The sequence below is a fragment of the Ambystoma mexicanum genome, chromosome 2p (genome assembly GCF_040938575.1).
Source record: "Ambystoma mexicanum isolate Mex_15411 chromosome 2p, UKY_AmexF1_1, whole genome shotgun sequence".
Taxonomy (NCBI): Eukaryota; Metazoa; Chordata; class Amphibia; order Caudata; family Ambystomatidae; genus Ambystoma; species Ambystoma mexicanum.
This window is the reverse complement of record NC_090923.1, coordinates 173,101,842-173,119,072: the sequence shown is the minus strand read 5'-3', so window position 1 is coordinate 173,119,072 and position 17,231 is coordinate 173,101,842. Positions and strand designations below refer to the sequence as shown.

The 17,231-nt window shown below is 47.6% G+C and overlaps 1 protein-coding gene across 4 annotated transcripts in view; it reads left to right on the top strand.

Annotated features, from left to right (window-relative positions):
• IFT122 (intraflagellar transport 122) overlaps positions 1-17,231 on the top strand; it is a 1,464,758-nt gene that overhangs the window by 971,185 nt on the left and 476,342 nt on the right. For all 4 annotated transcript variants that reach the window (XM_069643447.1, XM_069643448.1, XM_069643450.1 and 1 more), the window contains exon 22: positions 77-174. In XM_069643447.1, coding sequence (XP_069499548.1) covers positions 77-174 — 98 coding nt within the window. The remainder of the gene's footprint in view (positions 1-76; positions 175-17,231) is intronic.

Here is a 17,231-nt window from a genome sequence, read left to right as displayed (position 1 = left end):
TGTACTGGCCACTGGCGCCAGCTGGCATAAATAATCATGAGGTATAACAGACTGATGGCTCTATTTTCTTTCCCAGATAAGGAGGAAAAGAAGGTGGAAATGCTACAGAAGTTTCACCACTTCCAGCATCTTGCAGAGCTCTATTATGTCTACCATTCAATCCAGAGATACACGGTAAGGTCTGCACTAAGGCACTAGCAGCCTTGAGATATACCTATTTTGTGTAAATCATCATGCTTTGTCACCCATGGCAGTATTTTTCCTCACTTTAAAAATGCAACTGTCTTTTCGCAATAAAACATATGTTCTAGTGGATCCTTCCTCCAACAGACTGCACATGTTTGATATTCTACTTCCAGCACCAGCTGGTCGCGACATCAGGCACCGAATATACGGAGCTGCCATGCTCCATGACCTCATTGCCTTTTTTTCACACATTCAGTATGCTTCGGGAACACCACTTACCTTTTGCTTGTCTGTATGTCATGCATAACCATGCAAAGGCGCTGGGCTTCAAGTCCTGTTTGAATTGTGGGCGGTAGGCATCTTACAGTATTGGACTTTATTTCTTGGGGGAGATCTATGATCTGCAGGATTGAGGATCGTGCCACTCTATGCTTCTTAAGGCTCTTCAGGAGCATGTAGCTACACTGGACACCTACTGCCACTAATAATGTACGAGGAGCCCATCTTAGTTTTCGGGTGTGGAACCCAAGAAAGCATTGGTGGAAGAACAGACAGATTAATGTTCCCCTGTCAGAAAAGACAAGAAGCAGTAGCAGCACAGGAAAAGGTCCTGTTCACTGAGCAACTCCTATAAGCATCACTCTAAGAAGCTGAATCAGCATTCCCCCTTTCTGGATTTTCCGCCCTTTTTGGTCCAGCTGATCCGGACGATTGGCATCTTGGAGGGTACGTAGCAGCAATTTTGAATGTTAATAGGATCTTTGATCAAGGATTCTTTGTTACAATCCCTGTTTTCATGCTGTTTTTGCAACCATTTTCTCCCATGCTAGTTTGTAGTTACTGCGTGGCACTTCGAATTCGTATTGACTTTTCTCATGGGAGCTCTGTTTGATCACCTGCATTCATGTTTGTTAAAGTTGTAAACCCTTAAGGTGATTTTCCAGGTGGCCATAACTTCGGTGAGATGGGTGAGTGATCTCCAGGAATAGTCTGTTAAACCTCCCTACTTGGTGTTTTCCAGGGAGAGTGAGACTGTCCATCCTTCCCAAAGTTGTGTCGGATTTTCATTTTTTTTAAAAAGTCTACTTCCTGTTTTCTTTTCTCCGCCTCACCCTTCTAAAACAGAGGAGCGATTCCATCATTTGGGCCGCATTACGAATCTGGTGGTCCGGAAATAAGGGTGCTGGTAGGGACATACCAGCACCCTTTCCGGACCGGCAGACTACAACTCTGCTTTCCTGGGCCTCTGAGCGCAGCAGGTCTGACCCGCAAGGCGCAATTGCCACGGAAAGCAGACGTGTCATGGAAGCACCGGCACCGTTCGCAAGGGTGCTGGTGCTTCAGTGTCCCTACTCCCATGGAGTCCTATGGAGTCCCATGGCAATGGGGACTAACATTTTCCGCCGCCTGACCTCCCGATCCGCTGTGTAGCACTGGGAAGTCAGGCGGTGGAAACCCTATGTCTCTTGGATGAGGGATTTCAGGAAGGATGACCAGCTCTTTGTGGGTTATGCTGGGAGGGCTGTGACTAAACAGACCTTGTCAGGATGGAGCAATCTCTGCATCTCAGAATGCTATGATGGGGCAGGAAAGGATGTGCCTGATGGTCTCAGTGCTCGTTCAGCCAAAGGCCTGGCTGCCACCTCCGCTCTACACAGAGGGATCCCTGTCTTGACACATGTTAAACTGCACGTTTGCCAAGAAGGACTGCCTGGATTCACTGTCAGGACAGGGCACAAGCTACCTCCAGAGTTTCCCAGCTTAACCAGTGTCTTCTTGTGCTCCCTTGTCTAGATATACTGACTGCTTTGGGAGCCTATCAAAGATGAGTAATCTGTGGGAGGAAGGAATCTACTAGCAGAACAAATTACTTACTTCTTGGTAATGTTCTTTCTGATGGATGTTCCTCCCTCAGAGCAGTGCTTCAAGACAACTTAAGAAGTATGGGACTCTCAGAAATATTAGTGTGTCTAAATATAAAGCACTATCATTCCAGGGCTGGCTCCCCTGGTGTAGGTGTCATAGATAGCCACAAGAATCCAACCACCACATAAGCAGTTTCAAGGTTTTTTTTCTCTTAACATTTTCAATAACAGTTTCCGAAACATGGTGGGTGACCACATTAAGAGGGTCCCTGCTTATTTCCTCAACCTCCATGTGGGCTCCCTCTACTTAGCCCCAGGCTTCCCCATTCCTTAGTACGATCACAAAAGATTTTTCAGCTATAGATCAGGGATTCCTACTGCATACTCTAAGCTCCTCTCTGAGGGCGATCCTAAATATTGTGGCCTTATCTTATTATCTGTAAAAAAAGAGAGGGGTGAGGCGTGCACTCCAATTCCTGGCCAATAAACTACCTGAAAAAAGAAAAAGAAGAAATGGGTTAAATCCCAAAGCGTCCAATTCACTGGGTTAGATCCCAATTGTTGCAAACATATTCGTACTGGTCTCTCAACTGTCCCCCTTCCCTTTCTCTCCTTACTCCACTCTTCTGTTGTTCTTCACTTCTCTCCCTCTGTGTCCTGGTCTCACCTCCCTCCGTATTTCCCCCTCTACTTCTCTGTCTCCATGGCCTGGTCTGACCACATTCACTACTCTCTCCCTCTGTTTCCTTGTCTCACCACTAACCCTACTTCGAATGGATTGATTCCTCCCATCTTTTCCTCATCTTGATATATTCCCATCCAGCATCAGCTGCTTTGGAATATATTTTTTTTTACAGCAGTGGGTGCTGTGCAACGTCAAACCCGTGTCCCTCGGCGGTCTCCGCCAGCTCTCTAGTATGACGTTGACATTGGTATATATAGCATGCACTGCCCTGTTGCCTCATTTTCGTTTTTCCGCATGCACAGAATGCTTTGTACTGTACATTTCCACTGCATAGTAACGGGTTTCTTCAAAAATGTCTACTCCTAAAACAGGCTTCAAAAGGTATGCGGATTGTGTGTCGACTATGTCCATCACTGACCCACAACGTATTTGACTGCGGTTCCTGTCAGTCTATGACAGAAAAGGCCTTCAAGGAGAGGGAGGGGCACCTCGTCCTGGGTAGGTCCCTTTCCAAATCCCCTTCGACCACTCCTTGCAAGAGGTCTTCGGGTGAGAGAAGCTCGAGGTGCGTTTTACCTCTTTGTAAGTGCTCAAAATACTCCAAGCACTCATGTAGTTCCCACCATTCATAATCTTCGGCCTCCTGCAGGAAAGCGAAAAAGAGTACATCATTCGAGCTGTTCATCTTCAAACTCCTTGTTCGACCGCAGAGTGACATTCCCAGGTAAATCGGCTACCAAAGCCGAATGGGAAGGACTTTCGCCTCCAGATGATGCAAGGTTTTGAGAAGGCACCCCTTCAAATAAGTTGAAGGCTTCCGACCCTTTTGAGCCTTGTAAATCCGATAAGGAGTCCACAAAAGTTGCTGCTTGCGCACCCTCAAGCTCGAGCAAGAAACCTTTGAAGCTCCCTCAAGAAGATTTGGAGGCTTCAAAGTCTTGAGATAAGCCCAAGGTTAAGCCTCATACCTCCACACTTTCGACGCTGTCTAAGCCGCTGACGTCTTCGACAGAGGTGTCCAAGGTTTTCAAACCTCTACCTAAAACAGACTTTCAAGTCTATGCGGCTCATTATGAGTTTCCCGGTATCCCGCTGCTAATTCTGGTGGGATACTGGGAAACTGCCCCTACCATCTCCACCACCTGATATCCTGGGTATCACGGGCGCCCCTGCCGTCTCCACCAGCTGATATTCCGGTATTACCTGGATATTACGGGTGGCTGAGACGGCAGTTAGTTCCCATTATATGGAGTCCCATAGGACTCCATGGGATGGGATTGCCAGTGATTCCGGCATTTATTTGCCAGTAGGGGCCTGAAATACTGGCAGGTCAGGCCTGCCGGTACATCACAGCCCCCGCCGGCAAAATCGCATTTCCCCCGTCTGGAAACAATGCTGGTGCCAGAATTACCACCATTTTTTGCAGCATTTTATTCCAGGCTGTGGAAGTCGTAATGAACCTGTATGTCTTCTATTTTAGAGAAGGAGGAGGTCACTGATCAGGACACACCTCCCTTTTGGCCTGGAATTTTGAACTTCCAATGTTCCTGAGGCCTTGATTTCTGAGGAGTCCAGGATGCTGCATCTGGTGGACTCATTAAGAGATGATAGTGGGCTAGATAGCTCCCCAGAGGTGGAATATGCCAACCCAGAGCCTTCTGCACATGCAGATGCTTCCTATAGGGCAGTTATGAGCAAAGTTACTGCATATCTGTGCTGCGAAAAGCCGGCTGCGGTCTACGAACAGTATGACCTCACAGATAGTGTCGACAAGAGCCCTCCTAATGGCCCTGTTCCCCCTTTCTATATTGCTCTGAAGAGCAGAGTCATGGCAAATTGTCAAATTTCTGATCAAATCCTGCAGTTAATAAAGATTTTACCAAGAAATATAGGCCTTAGAGTATAGATCTGCAGTTCTTATCAAAACAGATGTCGCAGGAGAGTCTAATGGTGCAGGCTGCCACTTCATCAAGAACAGCCACCTGTGTGTGTGTGTGTGTGTGTGTGTGTGTTTTTTTTTTGGATATGGGGGAAATGGAGAAGGGCTGGGGCTATGGGTGAAATCCTGAGGGTGAGGAAGAAAAATAGTGGACTCTGGGGGTGAAACACCTTGAATATTAAAAAGAAATAGGGGGGAAACCGCATTTTAAAGGTCTCAAGAGAAAAAGACCTTTACCAATGCCGGTTTTGCAATCAAAACAAAACAGTCAAAGAAAATCTGTCTTTTTCTCTTGAGACCTTTAAAAAAAGGTCTTTTCACCTGCCACTCTCTCCACAAACTGGGCTTCACCGCCAATTTCCCACGTGGTACCATCTCAGAAGCTTCAATCCACTGTATCTGTCCTTTATGCTTCCTCTGGGAAAGTCTTACCACCCGAGGTGAGGTGTCTGCATATTCCTCGGATGGTCAAGAAGTTTCAAAATGTCCAACGTCTTCCGGCCTTCAATTTTGTAAGGTTGCTCGCTCTCATGGCATATTGCATTTTTCTGATAAGGAGGTTTCTTTAGTGGGCCAGGAGAACTTGCCACTCGGACCTTCTGATCATGTTCTTCTGCCCTCCAATTAGTCTTCCCCAAAGAGGATCTGCTCTCTCAAGAGGGAGGTTGCATTCTTCACCCAGAAATCAGATCCTGAACCTTCACGCCTGGTTTCTGAGAGGTTAAGATACAAGGATTGGGACCTCCCGGAAGACGTAATGGATGTGTTGCTTTCGGCCAGAAGACCAGCAGCAAAGACTCTGTGCCGCTTCCATTGGAACATTTTTTGCATCTGGAGCAGAGATAAGAATATTGACCCTTTCTCTTGTGACACACTGATGGAATGTCATTCTTGCTTCATGTAACCCATTAGGGGTTGCAAGTTGTGACTGCAAAGGGATATTTGGCAGCGTTGTCTATTTGTAAGCGCTCACCAGAGTAGTGAACCTATTTTAAGGTTCCTATCGTGATCTAGTTTCTGAAGGGGTTAACGTCCCCCCCCCTGTTCCATTCATTGTACAAGCCTGGTATTGAACTCTGATGCTAAAGTTTTTCATTGGAACACCATTTTGACCCTCTCCATTTATGTCCTTTAAGGAATATGACCCTTAAAAGTGTCTTTTTAATGGCTATTACCTCGGCTCGTAGAGTCAGCGAGTTGAAAGCCTTATTTTGTAATCCTCTGTTTACTATCTTTTACAGGGAAAAGGTGGTGTTGAGGGTCCGCCCTTCCTTTGTACCAAAGATGGTTATTGTGCTTCCTATTTTTTACCCATCTCCGCATCCTTCCAAAGAGGAGGAGAGGCTTCATCTCTTAGATCCAAAAAGGGCGTTGAATTTCTATGTTCATAGGCTAGCAAAACGATCACCTTTTTATGGGATATGCTGGTCACAAGCTGGGTCAATTTTTCTGAATGCTATAACTTGGCAGCCGGCCAAGGATGTCCCTTCCTGCTTACAAGCTCATTCTACCAGAGGTGTAGCTACTTCTTTGGCTTTGCAACAGAGGGTTACCAGTATACATCTGTAGTGCTGCAACTCGGTGTCCTCTTCATACCTTCACAAGGCATTATTGCTGGATTCTGCACCATGTCAGTAGGCAAAGTTTGGGAAAGCTGTTTTGCGCAGCATTAATGAAAAGTAAATGTTCTGTTCCCTCCTCCTGCAAGATATGGCTATGGGAGTCTATCAAATATGAGGAATACGTGGGAGGGCTTTTGAATCCTGTAATGGAAAGAAAAAAGGGGGTTGGTTTGGGGGTAAGTGCTATTAGTGTCCCCAGGGGGAGTGCCAGAGGTGCCTATTGGGAGGCAACTGGTAAGTGCAAGGGCGTAGAAGTACCAGCGAAGGGGGAGGTCTACCACCCAATAGGTAAGTGCAGGGCAGTGGCAAACCACCCGACAGGCGGGTGTTGACCCAGAAGGCAATACGAGGGGGGTGCGATTGGGCAGAAAGCCAGGATCCTATTGGTCTCATGAGGGACCAGGCCGCCACTCTCAGCGACAGAGGTTGCTTAGCACGGGAGGGAGAGAGGGAAGGAGGAGGAGAAAGAGTTTTTTTGCGGAACTTAAGGCGGTCTGGTTCAAGATGGAGAGAGAGGGAGACTGTTCCATAGGAAGGAGCCAGCTTAGGAGAGGGATCTTCCCCCAGCTCTCTGCTTGGAGAAACGTTTGACCAGCAGAGAGTTGGAGTGATAAGATCGAAGGGATCTAGAAGGAGAGTATTTAGTGTGAGAGCTGTAGGTAGTGTGGTCCCAGGTCCCAGACAGCCTTTTGGATTATGCAAAGGGTCTTTAATTTGATCCTTGCAGCAACCAGGAGCCAGTGGAGAGATGCAGTCTCTGGGCTTGAGGCCAAGGATAAGTTTATTCTGGATTAGTTGAAGAGGACAGAATGAAGAAAGAGGCATGTTAAGGAAGAGGCTGTTGCAGTAATCCAGCTTTGAGAGGACCAGAGCACTAGAGCCATTGAGCTTCTGTGGGAAGGTGAGGAAAGGGATAATGCTTCTAAAGAGGTAACGGCCACGATGTGAGGAGTAAAGGAGAGAGAGAGCAGTCGAAGATAACCCTGAGGTTTCTGGCTTCAGTGGAAGGATAGGGAGGTGAGCCCATAGAGGGCGTCCAGAGTACAGGAGGGAAACGGGGAACAGGTGTCCTGAATAGCAGACAGGCAGTCAGGGAGGATAGAGGAGGAGGAGGAGGAGGAAGAAGAGGAGGAAGAGGGGAGCTTGTGTGTCATCTGCGTAACACTAGAAATGAGAAGAGAAGGTAGAGATCAGGTGTGCAAGAGGGGCAAGGTAGATATTGAAAAGCCAAGGCGAGAGGATGGAGCCCCAGAAAACACCACATGTATAGTGTGAAGTGGTGGAGGAGAAGGCGCCCAGGATCAGCTGGGAAGGGCGATCAGTGAAGGTCAACCAATCCAGTACCCGGTCTGAGATACCGAGAGTATCATGGAGCTGCTTTGTGAGAATCGAATGATTGACCGTATCAAAGGCGGAAGAGAGGTCAAGGAGAATAAGAACATCTGGAGAGTTAGATTCAAGATTTGCGAGCAGCTCTTCACGGGTGTTCAGGAGAGCAGTTTCCGTGCCTCTGGATGCTGGGAATCCAGATTGATGGTCATGTAAATAACCAGCAAGCTCAGTGTATTGGGTCAGTTAGGGGAAGACCAACCTCTCCAGGAGTTTCCCAAGGAACGATGTAGTAGAGATAGGGCGGTAGTTGGCCGGACACGCGGGGTCAAATGAAGGCTTTTTTAGGAGGAGGTGCACAAGGGTGCTTGAGAGGGGAAGGAAGAAAATGAGCCAGAGTCCAAGGAGTGGTTGCAGAAGTCCGCAAGAGTCAGATCGAGTGAGGATATATTGGCTTTAATGGTTCTGGAGGAGCACGGCTACCTATTTGGAAGAGACTTTCATGGAGTGGACTACTCTAGAGACCTCAGCCATTATGATAGGTGAGAAGGATGAGAAAGTAGGTGGGGGTCTTGAAAAGGCCAAGGGAGGCAGGCGATAGGGGGTAGGGGTGGAGGAAGGGGAAGAGGATAGAGAGAGAGGTCAGAATGTCCTGGGGTAAAGTGGGGGACCAGTGCAGTACAGTGGGCCTGAGAAGGAAGCAGTGAGGTGTAAACTGCAGATAGATCAGCTAGTTCCTTGCAGATTTTGAAGAGTTCAGCATGTTGTTAGACACTCTGGAGTTACTGGTCTGGATGTGGACCCTCTTCTTAAAATGGATTGGGAGATGATATTGCGTTTGGAGTAGGCGGCAGGCCAATTTGTCAGAGGATGAGCCAGAGGTCTGCCACTTCCGTTCTGCAACTCCTGCGTTTGCGGTTCATAGCGGCTAGATCAGAGTGATACCAGCTGTTACTCTTGGAGGCAGGTTTCAGGCAGATCCTCATGACGGGGTCAAGAATGTCAAGAATGTTAGTGATAGCAAGATGAAGATTGGCAAGAACAGAGTCAGTGGGAGAGTCGAGGGGAAGGAGGAGGGATGAAGGTGGAGGCAGCAGCTGCCACTCATTTAATCGGACGGATGACCGCGAAGGAGGCTGGCAGTGCTGGTGGAAGCTCGGTCATGGGGCCAGAGCTCCCAGATGAACGCAGAGGAGAGCTTGCTCGGACCAGGTGAGAGGGGGTAGTGAGATGGTTTGAGAAGGGGAGATCAGCGGCTATTAAGGCATCAAGAGTGTGTCCGGCAGAATGGGTAGGGCCGGAAGGAAGAATAGTGAGGGAGAGAAAGGTACAGAAATCACGTTAGAGTGTAGAGGCAGGAACAGTGGAGTCAAGGTGGATGTTGAAGTCACCAAAGAGGAGGAGTTTAGTGGTAGGAGTCAGAAGAGAGGAGGTAAAGTTTGCCCATTCAGAAAGGTAGATGGACACAGGCCCAGGGGGTTCTGTAGATGGTGGTGAGGGTGAGCGAGAGTTGGAGAGACACCAAGCTTACAGACAAGACTCACAAAGGAGGAATAGGGCTGAGTGGGTATGAGAGGGGAAGGGACCCACTCAGGGAAGATCATGGCTACTCCACCACCAGGAGGTGCAGAGAGAGAGGAAGGAGGAGTAGAAGGAGAAGGTAGGAAGTTGATGAGGGCCCAACAGGCGCTGGTCAAAGGGAAAGAGATTGTGTTGAGGACCCTGGGACATGGCAGTGCTATTGTGATAGACGTTAATGATGCACCTAGAGGATGAGAAGTGCGCCAATAGTACTTCCCATCTGGTGCCACCATTAATGGGTAAAGAGGAAAAAGGGGAGAGGGAAGCGATCAGATGAGAGGTCGATAGGTCTGGAAGTAGAGAAGAGGATATCAGTGATAGTCTCTCTGGAAGTAGCACTAGTGTAGGTGTCAGTAATAGGTAGGCCAGGGTTAGAGGCCAAGAGATCTTTTTTTCAACTTTTTTCTTCCAGTCTTCATGAGAGACCGGGGATAGGTGATAGAGTAGCAGTTAGAATAGATAGGGGGGTGTGGAGAGTGCCATTGTGGTGGGTGAAAGAGGGACAGGTGAAGAGACTGCACAATACAAAAGGAAATTAACCAGGCAGCCTAGCAGCCGAGGGAGACAGGAGGATGCCCAGATGTAGGCACTCCTAAATTCGAATTTTCCCGAAAGCATTAAAAAACAACACAAAATGGAGGTTGCACATATGTGAGGCAAACCTTCAAGAGAGAGCATACAGTAGGTAGCAATGTAATGCAGTAGAAATGCATCTACATTTCAGTAACAGGCCCGCAGTAATAAATGGAAAAAAAGCAGTGAGGTTCGAAGATAGCATGGCTTGGTGTCATCTGATGAGGGATGGCATGGCACGCGCGGTCACTATAGAGGGGGGGAGGACCGTCAATCAAGTCCCTCATAGATGTGTGCCATGTGGTGGAGGGCCGCAATGGGGGCATACATTTGTGGAAAGAGGCGATGTACGCAAGACAAGTTATCCCATATAGGAGTTGATAGTTGGCGGGCAGCTTGTGCAAAAGTAGCAGGTCTGAGAAACCAAAGGGCGTCTCACTTACTAGTCCCCAGGGTCTCTCTCTCAGGTGGCCAGGGCACGGCCATCGCCTTTGGATCCAGACCCTGGGGGTGGACTAGTGTGGGAGGATCACCTGGGTGGGGGGGATCATTGGGAGGGTGGGGTGAGACAACCGATGGCGAGACACGATGTTCCTCCCCTTTCCCGTACCCATACCCCATCCTCTTTTGTGGGATTCTCCAACATCCCAACTCCCCCGCGCCCCTAACCCCCTGCTTTCTTCACAAACACTGGGCCAAGAAAGAGGCTAATACTTGCATATCTCATTGGACATGTTCTGTTAATCAGGTCAGGAAAAGTCTGGCCCTTGACCGTAATCACATTCATTTGATACCCATCAGCTCCCCCTACACGAATAAAAGGCGGAACATGGACACACTCTGAGCAAGGTGAGACATGAGAAGGAGCATTTTTTCCGGTGCGAAGGCAAACCCACTGGAGCAGGATGACCGATCGAGGGACCAGAGCAAGGGATAGAGGAACCCTGAAGTTCCCTGCAGGAGGTCGTTGCCTCTGGGAAGCCATGAGGGAGATGCAGAAAGAGCCAAATTGCAGACAAAAATAAACCTGCATTGTTTTTCAAGAACGCCAGTGATCCTCCTGGGTGAACAATAGTGTTTGGGAGGCGAGGCCTGTGGTAGCAACCTTGCCTCGTGAGTCAAAGCCACAGAAACAAGAAAGGAGTGCACACAACCAGTGAGTTAGTGAAAGACATAAATGGCTGGTTAATGTCAAGGTATGATTGAAGCCACAACAGTGTATCGCAATATTGAAGGTTGCGCACATGCTAATAAGACACGAAAGAAAGCAAACCAGTAATGAACTTTTAAGTTGCTGGTAACAGTGAAGCCAGTTATCCAGAGTAGGGGAGTGGTCCGGCGAAAGGAAGCAGGCCATTTGAAACTCTCCACGAAATGTTTGTTGTCTTCTTATAAAGCGGCAAAGTGAACAAACTCTGAAATGCGCAAAGGTCACGATTAACCCCGACTAAGCAGAGTTCCCTTCCCCTAACACAGGGAAGGGAACCCCTAAAGTATGTGACTGAAGTTTGGGGAAGGGAACCCCTGCAAGTTCTGTGATTACGAGGTACCACCTGACTGAGGGAGTCCTACGTGAACTATTGATGCTTTGAGATGCCTGCGCCGACAGAGGGAGACCTACATGAACTTTTGTTGAACTGTGAAAGAACTTTTGGAAAGCTGGAATAAGTGACTTTAATGTGGAAGGCCAAGCGGGCCTCCACCCACGTTTTGAACTGCCTTTCATTTATAACCTGAGCCAGAGTGTGTCATCCTGTTTAAGGGGACCGCCTTACTCCGTGCTGTCCAATGTGGGGAGGAGAGCTGACTCAGCCACATAGATCCTTTATGTTATTACACTGACTTTTTTTGCATACACATTCCCCTTTACCCATTTTTTGTATAAGAGATAGGGCAGGCATTAGGTTTTGTTAATATAGGCCATTTTGATTTGACATAGACCGGCTAGGACTGTGTTTTCTGTATTATTTAATGGTAGAGACCACTCCCATCTTAGCTCTAAGGTAAAGTTGGAGTTTTTCCAAACCCCACAAATTGAATAAAGGTTTTGAAACTTGTAAATCTTGTGTCAGTGTCATACTTAGGATACCATGCCTCCCTTACACAGGTTAAAGGTGAGGTACGCTTGCCTGTAGTTGCGGCTCAGTTGCATAGTGGGGCAGCCTCTGCCTCTACCAGACCCATACAGGGCCAGACAGGGGAGCGCAAGATCCTTTCAGGGGGCCCTTTGAAGGGGCCGGCAATCGACTGCCGGCTCCGTTTTAGGCCGCAATGTTGTAATGGAGGGCATCCAATCACAGCAAGCCTCCTCCGGCAGCCCGCGAAGGAACAGCTGATTTCAAATGTGGTGCAGGGTGGCCATATTGAAAAAGGTGCCTCGCCGGCAATTCAGTACTGGGCAGCACCGCGGGGATCAGGAAGAAGCAGAAGGGCAGCCTCTGCGGGCGATGAAAGAAAGGAGGATCAACCTCACCCTCCCCCAGCCTTTTTATGGGGTAATGTAGAATCTCTCCCCTCATTCCCCACATCAAACTTTTGATAGTACTGGGACTAGGAAGAGGCGACTAAGAGTAATGAACACTAAAACTTCCTTTTACCACTCTAGTACTGGAACGAAGAAGATGCCTGCAGAGTACTTGAAGGAGCCAGGACGCCAGCGGGCATCACAGAGAGCTTGTGCAGCCCAAGACAAGTGGGTCGTGCAGTTTCCACATGTGTGGGAGCCTCAAAATTGGAAAGTGAGCAGCCGGAGCTGCGGGCGAGTAAGAAGAAAGAGGACGCCGTCCACGTCCGTGCAGGAGCACTGGAATTAACAGCGTGCAGAAGACATAATCCGACATGCGAGCAGGGCTTGCGGGGAAGCAGAAAGCAGCAGGACACGCCGAAAGGAACACAGAGGACCGGCGGGTGTCAGAGGAAGACACTCACAAGCCAGAGTGTCCTAGCGGACCGCATGGGGGTAAAGTAATACCGAACCGAATACAAACTTGAAACTAAGTTGAATTATACATATTGCGTACCAAACTGAATGAAAATAAGAAACTAAATGGGATTACGCATATTGAATATCAAACTGAATGAAACCTTGAAATCAAGCATTATGAACATTAAAGGGAAATAAAACATAATGGGCAAAGCAAATAACCGATGAAAGCTAAAACAGGAAAGTGCCCAAGTGAGAGTAGCCTACGATAAAGAGCACACCTGTGAAAGAGTGTAACAGAAAGGTGAGGCATGAATCAGACCAACATAAAGTGAACTTTTAGGAATGGCTACAGCGCAGCAAGGCCAAAGTCTGGTGAGAGGTGTGTGACACGGTACGGCAAGGCCAAGAAGCGAATCGAGAGAAGCCAAGAAAGTGTGAAACCACCAATAAAGCCAAGAGGCAGACAAAGAGAAACTAAATTAATGTAAACCTGTGCACAGGACAGGTACAGAAGAACCTGTGCGAGCTGATGAGCCTAGGGATCCTGGTTGCGTCAGCTGTGATGGTTGGACCCTGTGGTCTCACAACTGCACCCAGACCAGTGATCCCTAAATTGTGCAAGCAAAAGACATTGTGAAAGACAACCAAAGAAAAGCACTGTAAGCATATGGTAATGCCATTCAGAAGGACGGTCTGGTAGATGTAAAAATGATGTTGAACTTTGAGAAGCAAATACTGGTTGTTAAATTAAAGTGTTGGCGAAGGGAACCCTGAGACTTGAGGAGCTGCAAGTACTGTCTAAATGCCTCAATATCCCTACTCTGATGAGGATTTCCATGCCTAACCAAAGCTAAGGAGAAACACTCTTAAGAGAGGATAACTGGCCCTCACACTAAGCAACAAATACACAAAGCATATATATATATGACAATACAATAAAACATGAACAACATTCACAGTTTCTAAATAACCTTCTTATGTCCTGGATTCTTCCAATGTTCAACCAAAGAAAGAATGTCTCAGATCAGTTCTTGATGTTTCAAAATCAATGTAAAAATGTGTTAAATAAAGTTCCAAAGATAGCAAATCTGTTCTCCTTGGTGAAATATCCACTTTCCTACTTTGACCAAATAGCACAAATGGTAATCCCAACCACGATGCTTGCCATCTCTTCAAGAAGACTTGCCACAGTTCAGGAGAAATGCATTATCCACAACTATCAGTGATACACAGTTCTTGGTAACGGTTAGTATTTTCTTAGTTACAGTTGTGAACGAGGAGAGGAAATTACTGACGGGCCCATTGGTCAGTACTCATCCTCAAACACTAGTAATACAAGATAGCTGCACCATGCAAGGACAGAGTGCAGGATTCACATGCTCCAGCAAGGTTCAATAATCAGGACTCAGTAAATTGGCAAAGGGAAGTCCGTTTAATGATACATACATCAGCTTATGGAAGTCAGCAGCATCACGAACACCTGCCTCACCCTGACTTCCTCGAACATTAGTCAAACAGCCTCTTTTATGGGCAAAATCAGTCATCATTGATGTCTAATTCTACAAGAAATCATCATGCAATACAATTGGTTGGGAAAGGTAACTTAAGTATAGGTGCTATATCTGTATATGGAAATAATGTAAGTGGATTGGATAACTCTTATCGGGTGGGCGTCTACGCCCTTCCCTCTACACCACACGTGATTGACGTCACTACAAGTACGACGTCTCATTGGTTACAGTGTCTATAGGACCCTAGATTACATGGTCCCTTGTGATTGGGCAAGTTACACTCCTAAACATAAATCTCCATTTTAATTAGCAGCTTTAGAGTAGACACCCAGGTGCCTAGTGTCCCAAGATTCACCCTTCCTCCCATCAGTGTTTTAGGGCTGTGTCAATTAGTTGGCTGGGTATGGCCTCAGATCTGTAGTCTCTTATCAGGAAAAGTTATGGCACCCCCTGGTTCTGGATGACATCAGGCGGTGGTACATCTTCGCGCCTGTCTGGTCACGTGTTGGTTCACCGTGAATCTACTTCAGTTTCCAACCTTTTGTGCATTTAATTCTGTGTGCGCCTGGCCACCTGCATGGGCCTCTCTTATCTTGACCTTCACGGGCGGGTTGGTATTCTCTGTAGTTGGAGTCTCGTGAGCTCATGCGCACCTCCCCTTCTCTGGTTGACCTCGACCACCCTGGCATAAGCCTCTTTGTTGAGTTTCGATTCCGCTCCTTCTCTGGTCTATGCTGGGTTTCTAAACTCGGCCTGTCAGGCCTTTGGCCGCCTGGGTACCTTTCTGCTTTCACAAAATGGAGTCGCACGTGTACATTGTGCAGTATTGAGGTAGATATATGGTTGGCGCTTGCCGCTCTACTCTTCTACTAGGCATTGCAAGCAGTATCGATTTCTTAGCCTCTTTCATTTCAAGCTTATTTACACACATTCAGCAGGGCGGTTGCTTCCATCTTGTCTTATGGCACCATTCTCTTACGTTTTAACAGTCTCTCCCCTGCATCCATTATCATTATCCTTGCAGTTACTAGTACTGGCATTCGTGCTTTCAGTAGCCAAGTCGGTTTTTTCTCAGGGCTGCTCGGGCCCTTGGTTTATTTTCATTGGCCTTCCATTAAGGCTTTAGGGGTCTCCTCATGGACCGTGTGCAGGTATTCCTCATTTCGTATCAGTGGCTGGTATGGCTGTCTGATAGGGTATCGTGCTGCCCAGGGTTGTCGCTTTATGGCTGCTTCAACCGGTATTGATCTCCTTACGTACAAGGGGCAGAGTCCCAGTGCGGCTCTTTGTTGGTTCATTTGCTCCTCATACGTCACGTACCATGGCGAGTACCTTACTGGCAACTTGCAATGGGGGGCAGAGGTGCAGGTCATATCTGGGACCTCCTCTACACTCCCCCCTCTGGCCGGTTCATCGACCACTCCAGCTTCCTCCTTTATATTCAGTTTCATTCTTTTGTTGACCTCCTCCCACCGCATGAGATTTATCATCCTTCCAACACGTGGCTGTGTCGTAGGCTCGGTAGTTACTTCTGGCGTTGGAGCTGGCGTGCTCGCTATCACAGTTGTGATGGTTGTCTTGCTCAGCTCCTCTTGTAGCTTCTTTGCTCTAAGTATGAGTGGAATCACATACTCAACTACCGCATGTGTTTTCTCAGTGAGTTCTTTCGTTGCTTCCTCTGTTCTATTGAGTGATTTTGCTATTTCACTTCGATTAGGTTTCTCGTGTTGCTCCCTGCTTTCTGGAGCTGATTGTTCCACAGGTGATTTCTCTCTTTCAGTTGGTTTGGCCTGTGGATTCGTAGCCATTGACACTTGCCCTTGTTCATGTGCACTCAGTGAATGGGTGCGTGCCATGGACAGTGCTTTGCTATCATTCATTCCGTGCTGACCCTGTCTCCAGCCTTTCTCACCATTCGTTACTTCAAGTGTATGCGTGTTACTGCTAATTACATTCAACTGTAAATCGTTTGATTTATCATCAGTTTTTCTTGGAACAGGGATGACAATATAAGGTCTGGGTGCTTTTGTGGGCCCCAGATGTTCATTACCTGGTGGATGCACAGACATTGGGACACTTCGTGCACTAATAAAAAAATGCAGTTCTGATAGTTAGAGACAAAAATACTACAATAATCATTATGCATATACATATAATGGCCTTGAAGGACAGTTTACAGCATCTCCTTCCGGGAAACCAGGGGGCGCCCTTCCGCTGGTGGCACGACTAGGTTACTGTTTTGGGCCCCCATTTCAATCAAGTCCATAGTCCACTATTTATTTCTTCTTTCTGATCTCGTTGTTCAAAGTTCAGCAAATACTAAAGTGACATGTGCTGTTCAATGTCCCCCCTCCTGCGAGTGATGATGATAGTCTCTGAGTATGGAGTACAGTTCCTTTGCTATACTATGGGAAAAGGTTAGACTACCGTTTTCAGCACATCACATTCATCCTGCATTTGTTTATTTATTTATTAAATTTATATAGCGCGCAGGCAGCCCAGGGGCATTGTGGCACTGTTACTTGCAAGGAAGACTTAGTTACAATGTGTGCAGGTTGTGCCTTGGGTTACAGTGAGGCAATGACCTGTGATCAGATATACCACATAATACATCATACAATACAATTATGAGGGCTAGGCCATGTAATTGTTAGATGAACAGGGTCGTTTTCAGGGTTTTCCGAAAGGCGGTCAGTGAGGGTTCAGAGCGCAGGGAGCTAGGGAGGGTGTTCCAGTGTACGGCAGCGAGGTACGGGAAACTGGAGCCCCCTGCTCTGGTCCTTTTTACCCTGGGTACTGAGAGCATGCTGGCATAGGGTGATCTAGTGGGTCTTGTGGAGGAGACCAGGTGGATCCTCTGGGAAAGGTACATTGGGGCGGCAAGATGGACACATTTGTGGGTGATGCTTAGAGCCTTGAATAAGATCCTCTCCTTTATGGGGAGCCAGTGGGAAGCTTTTCTGGCAGCGGTGATGTGCTCTCTCTTGGCGATGCCTTGTGCAGCGCGTAGGGCA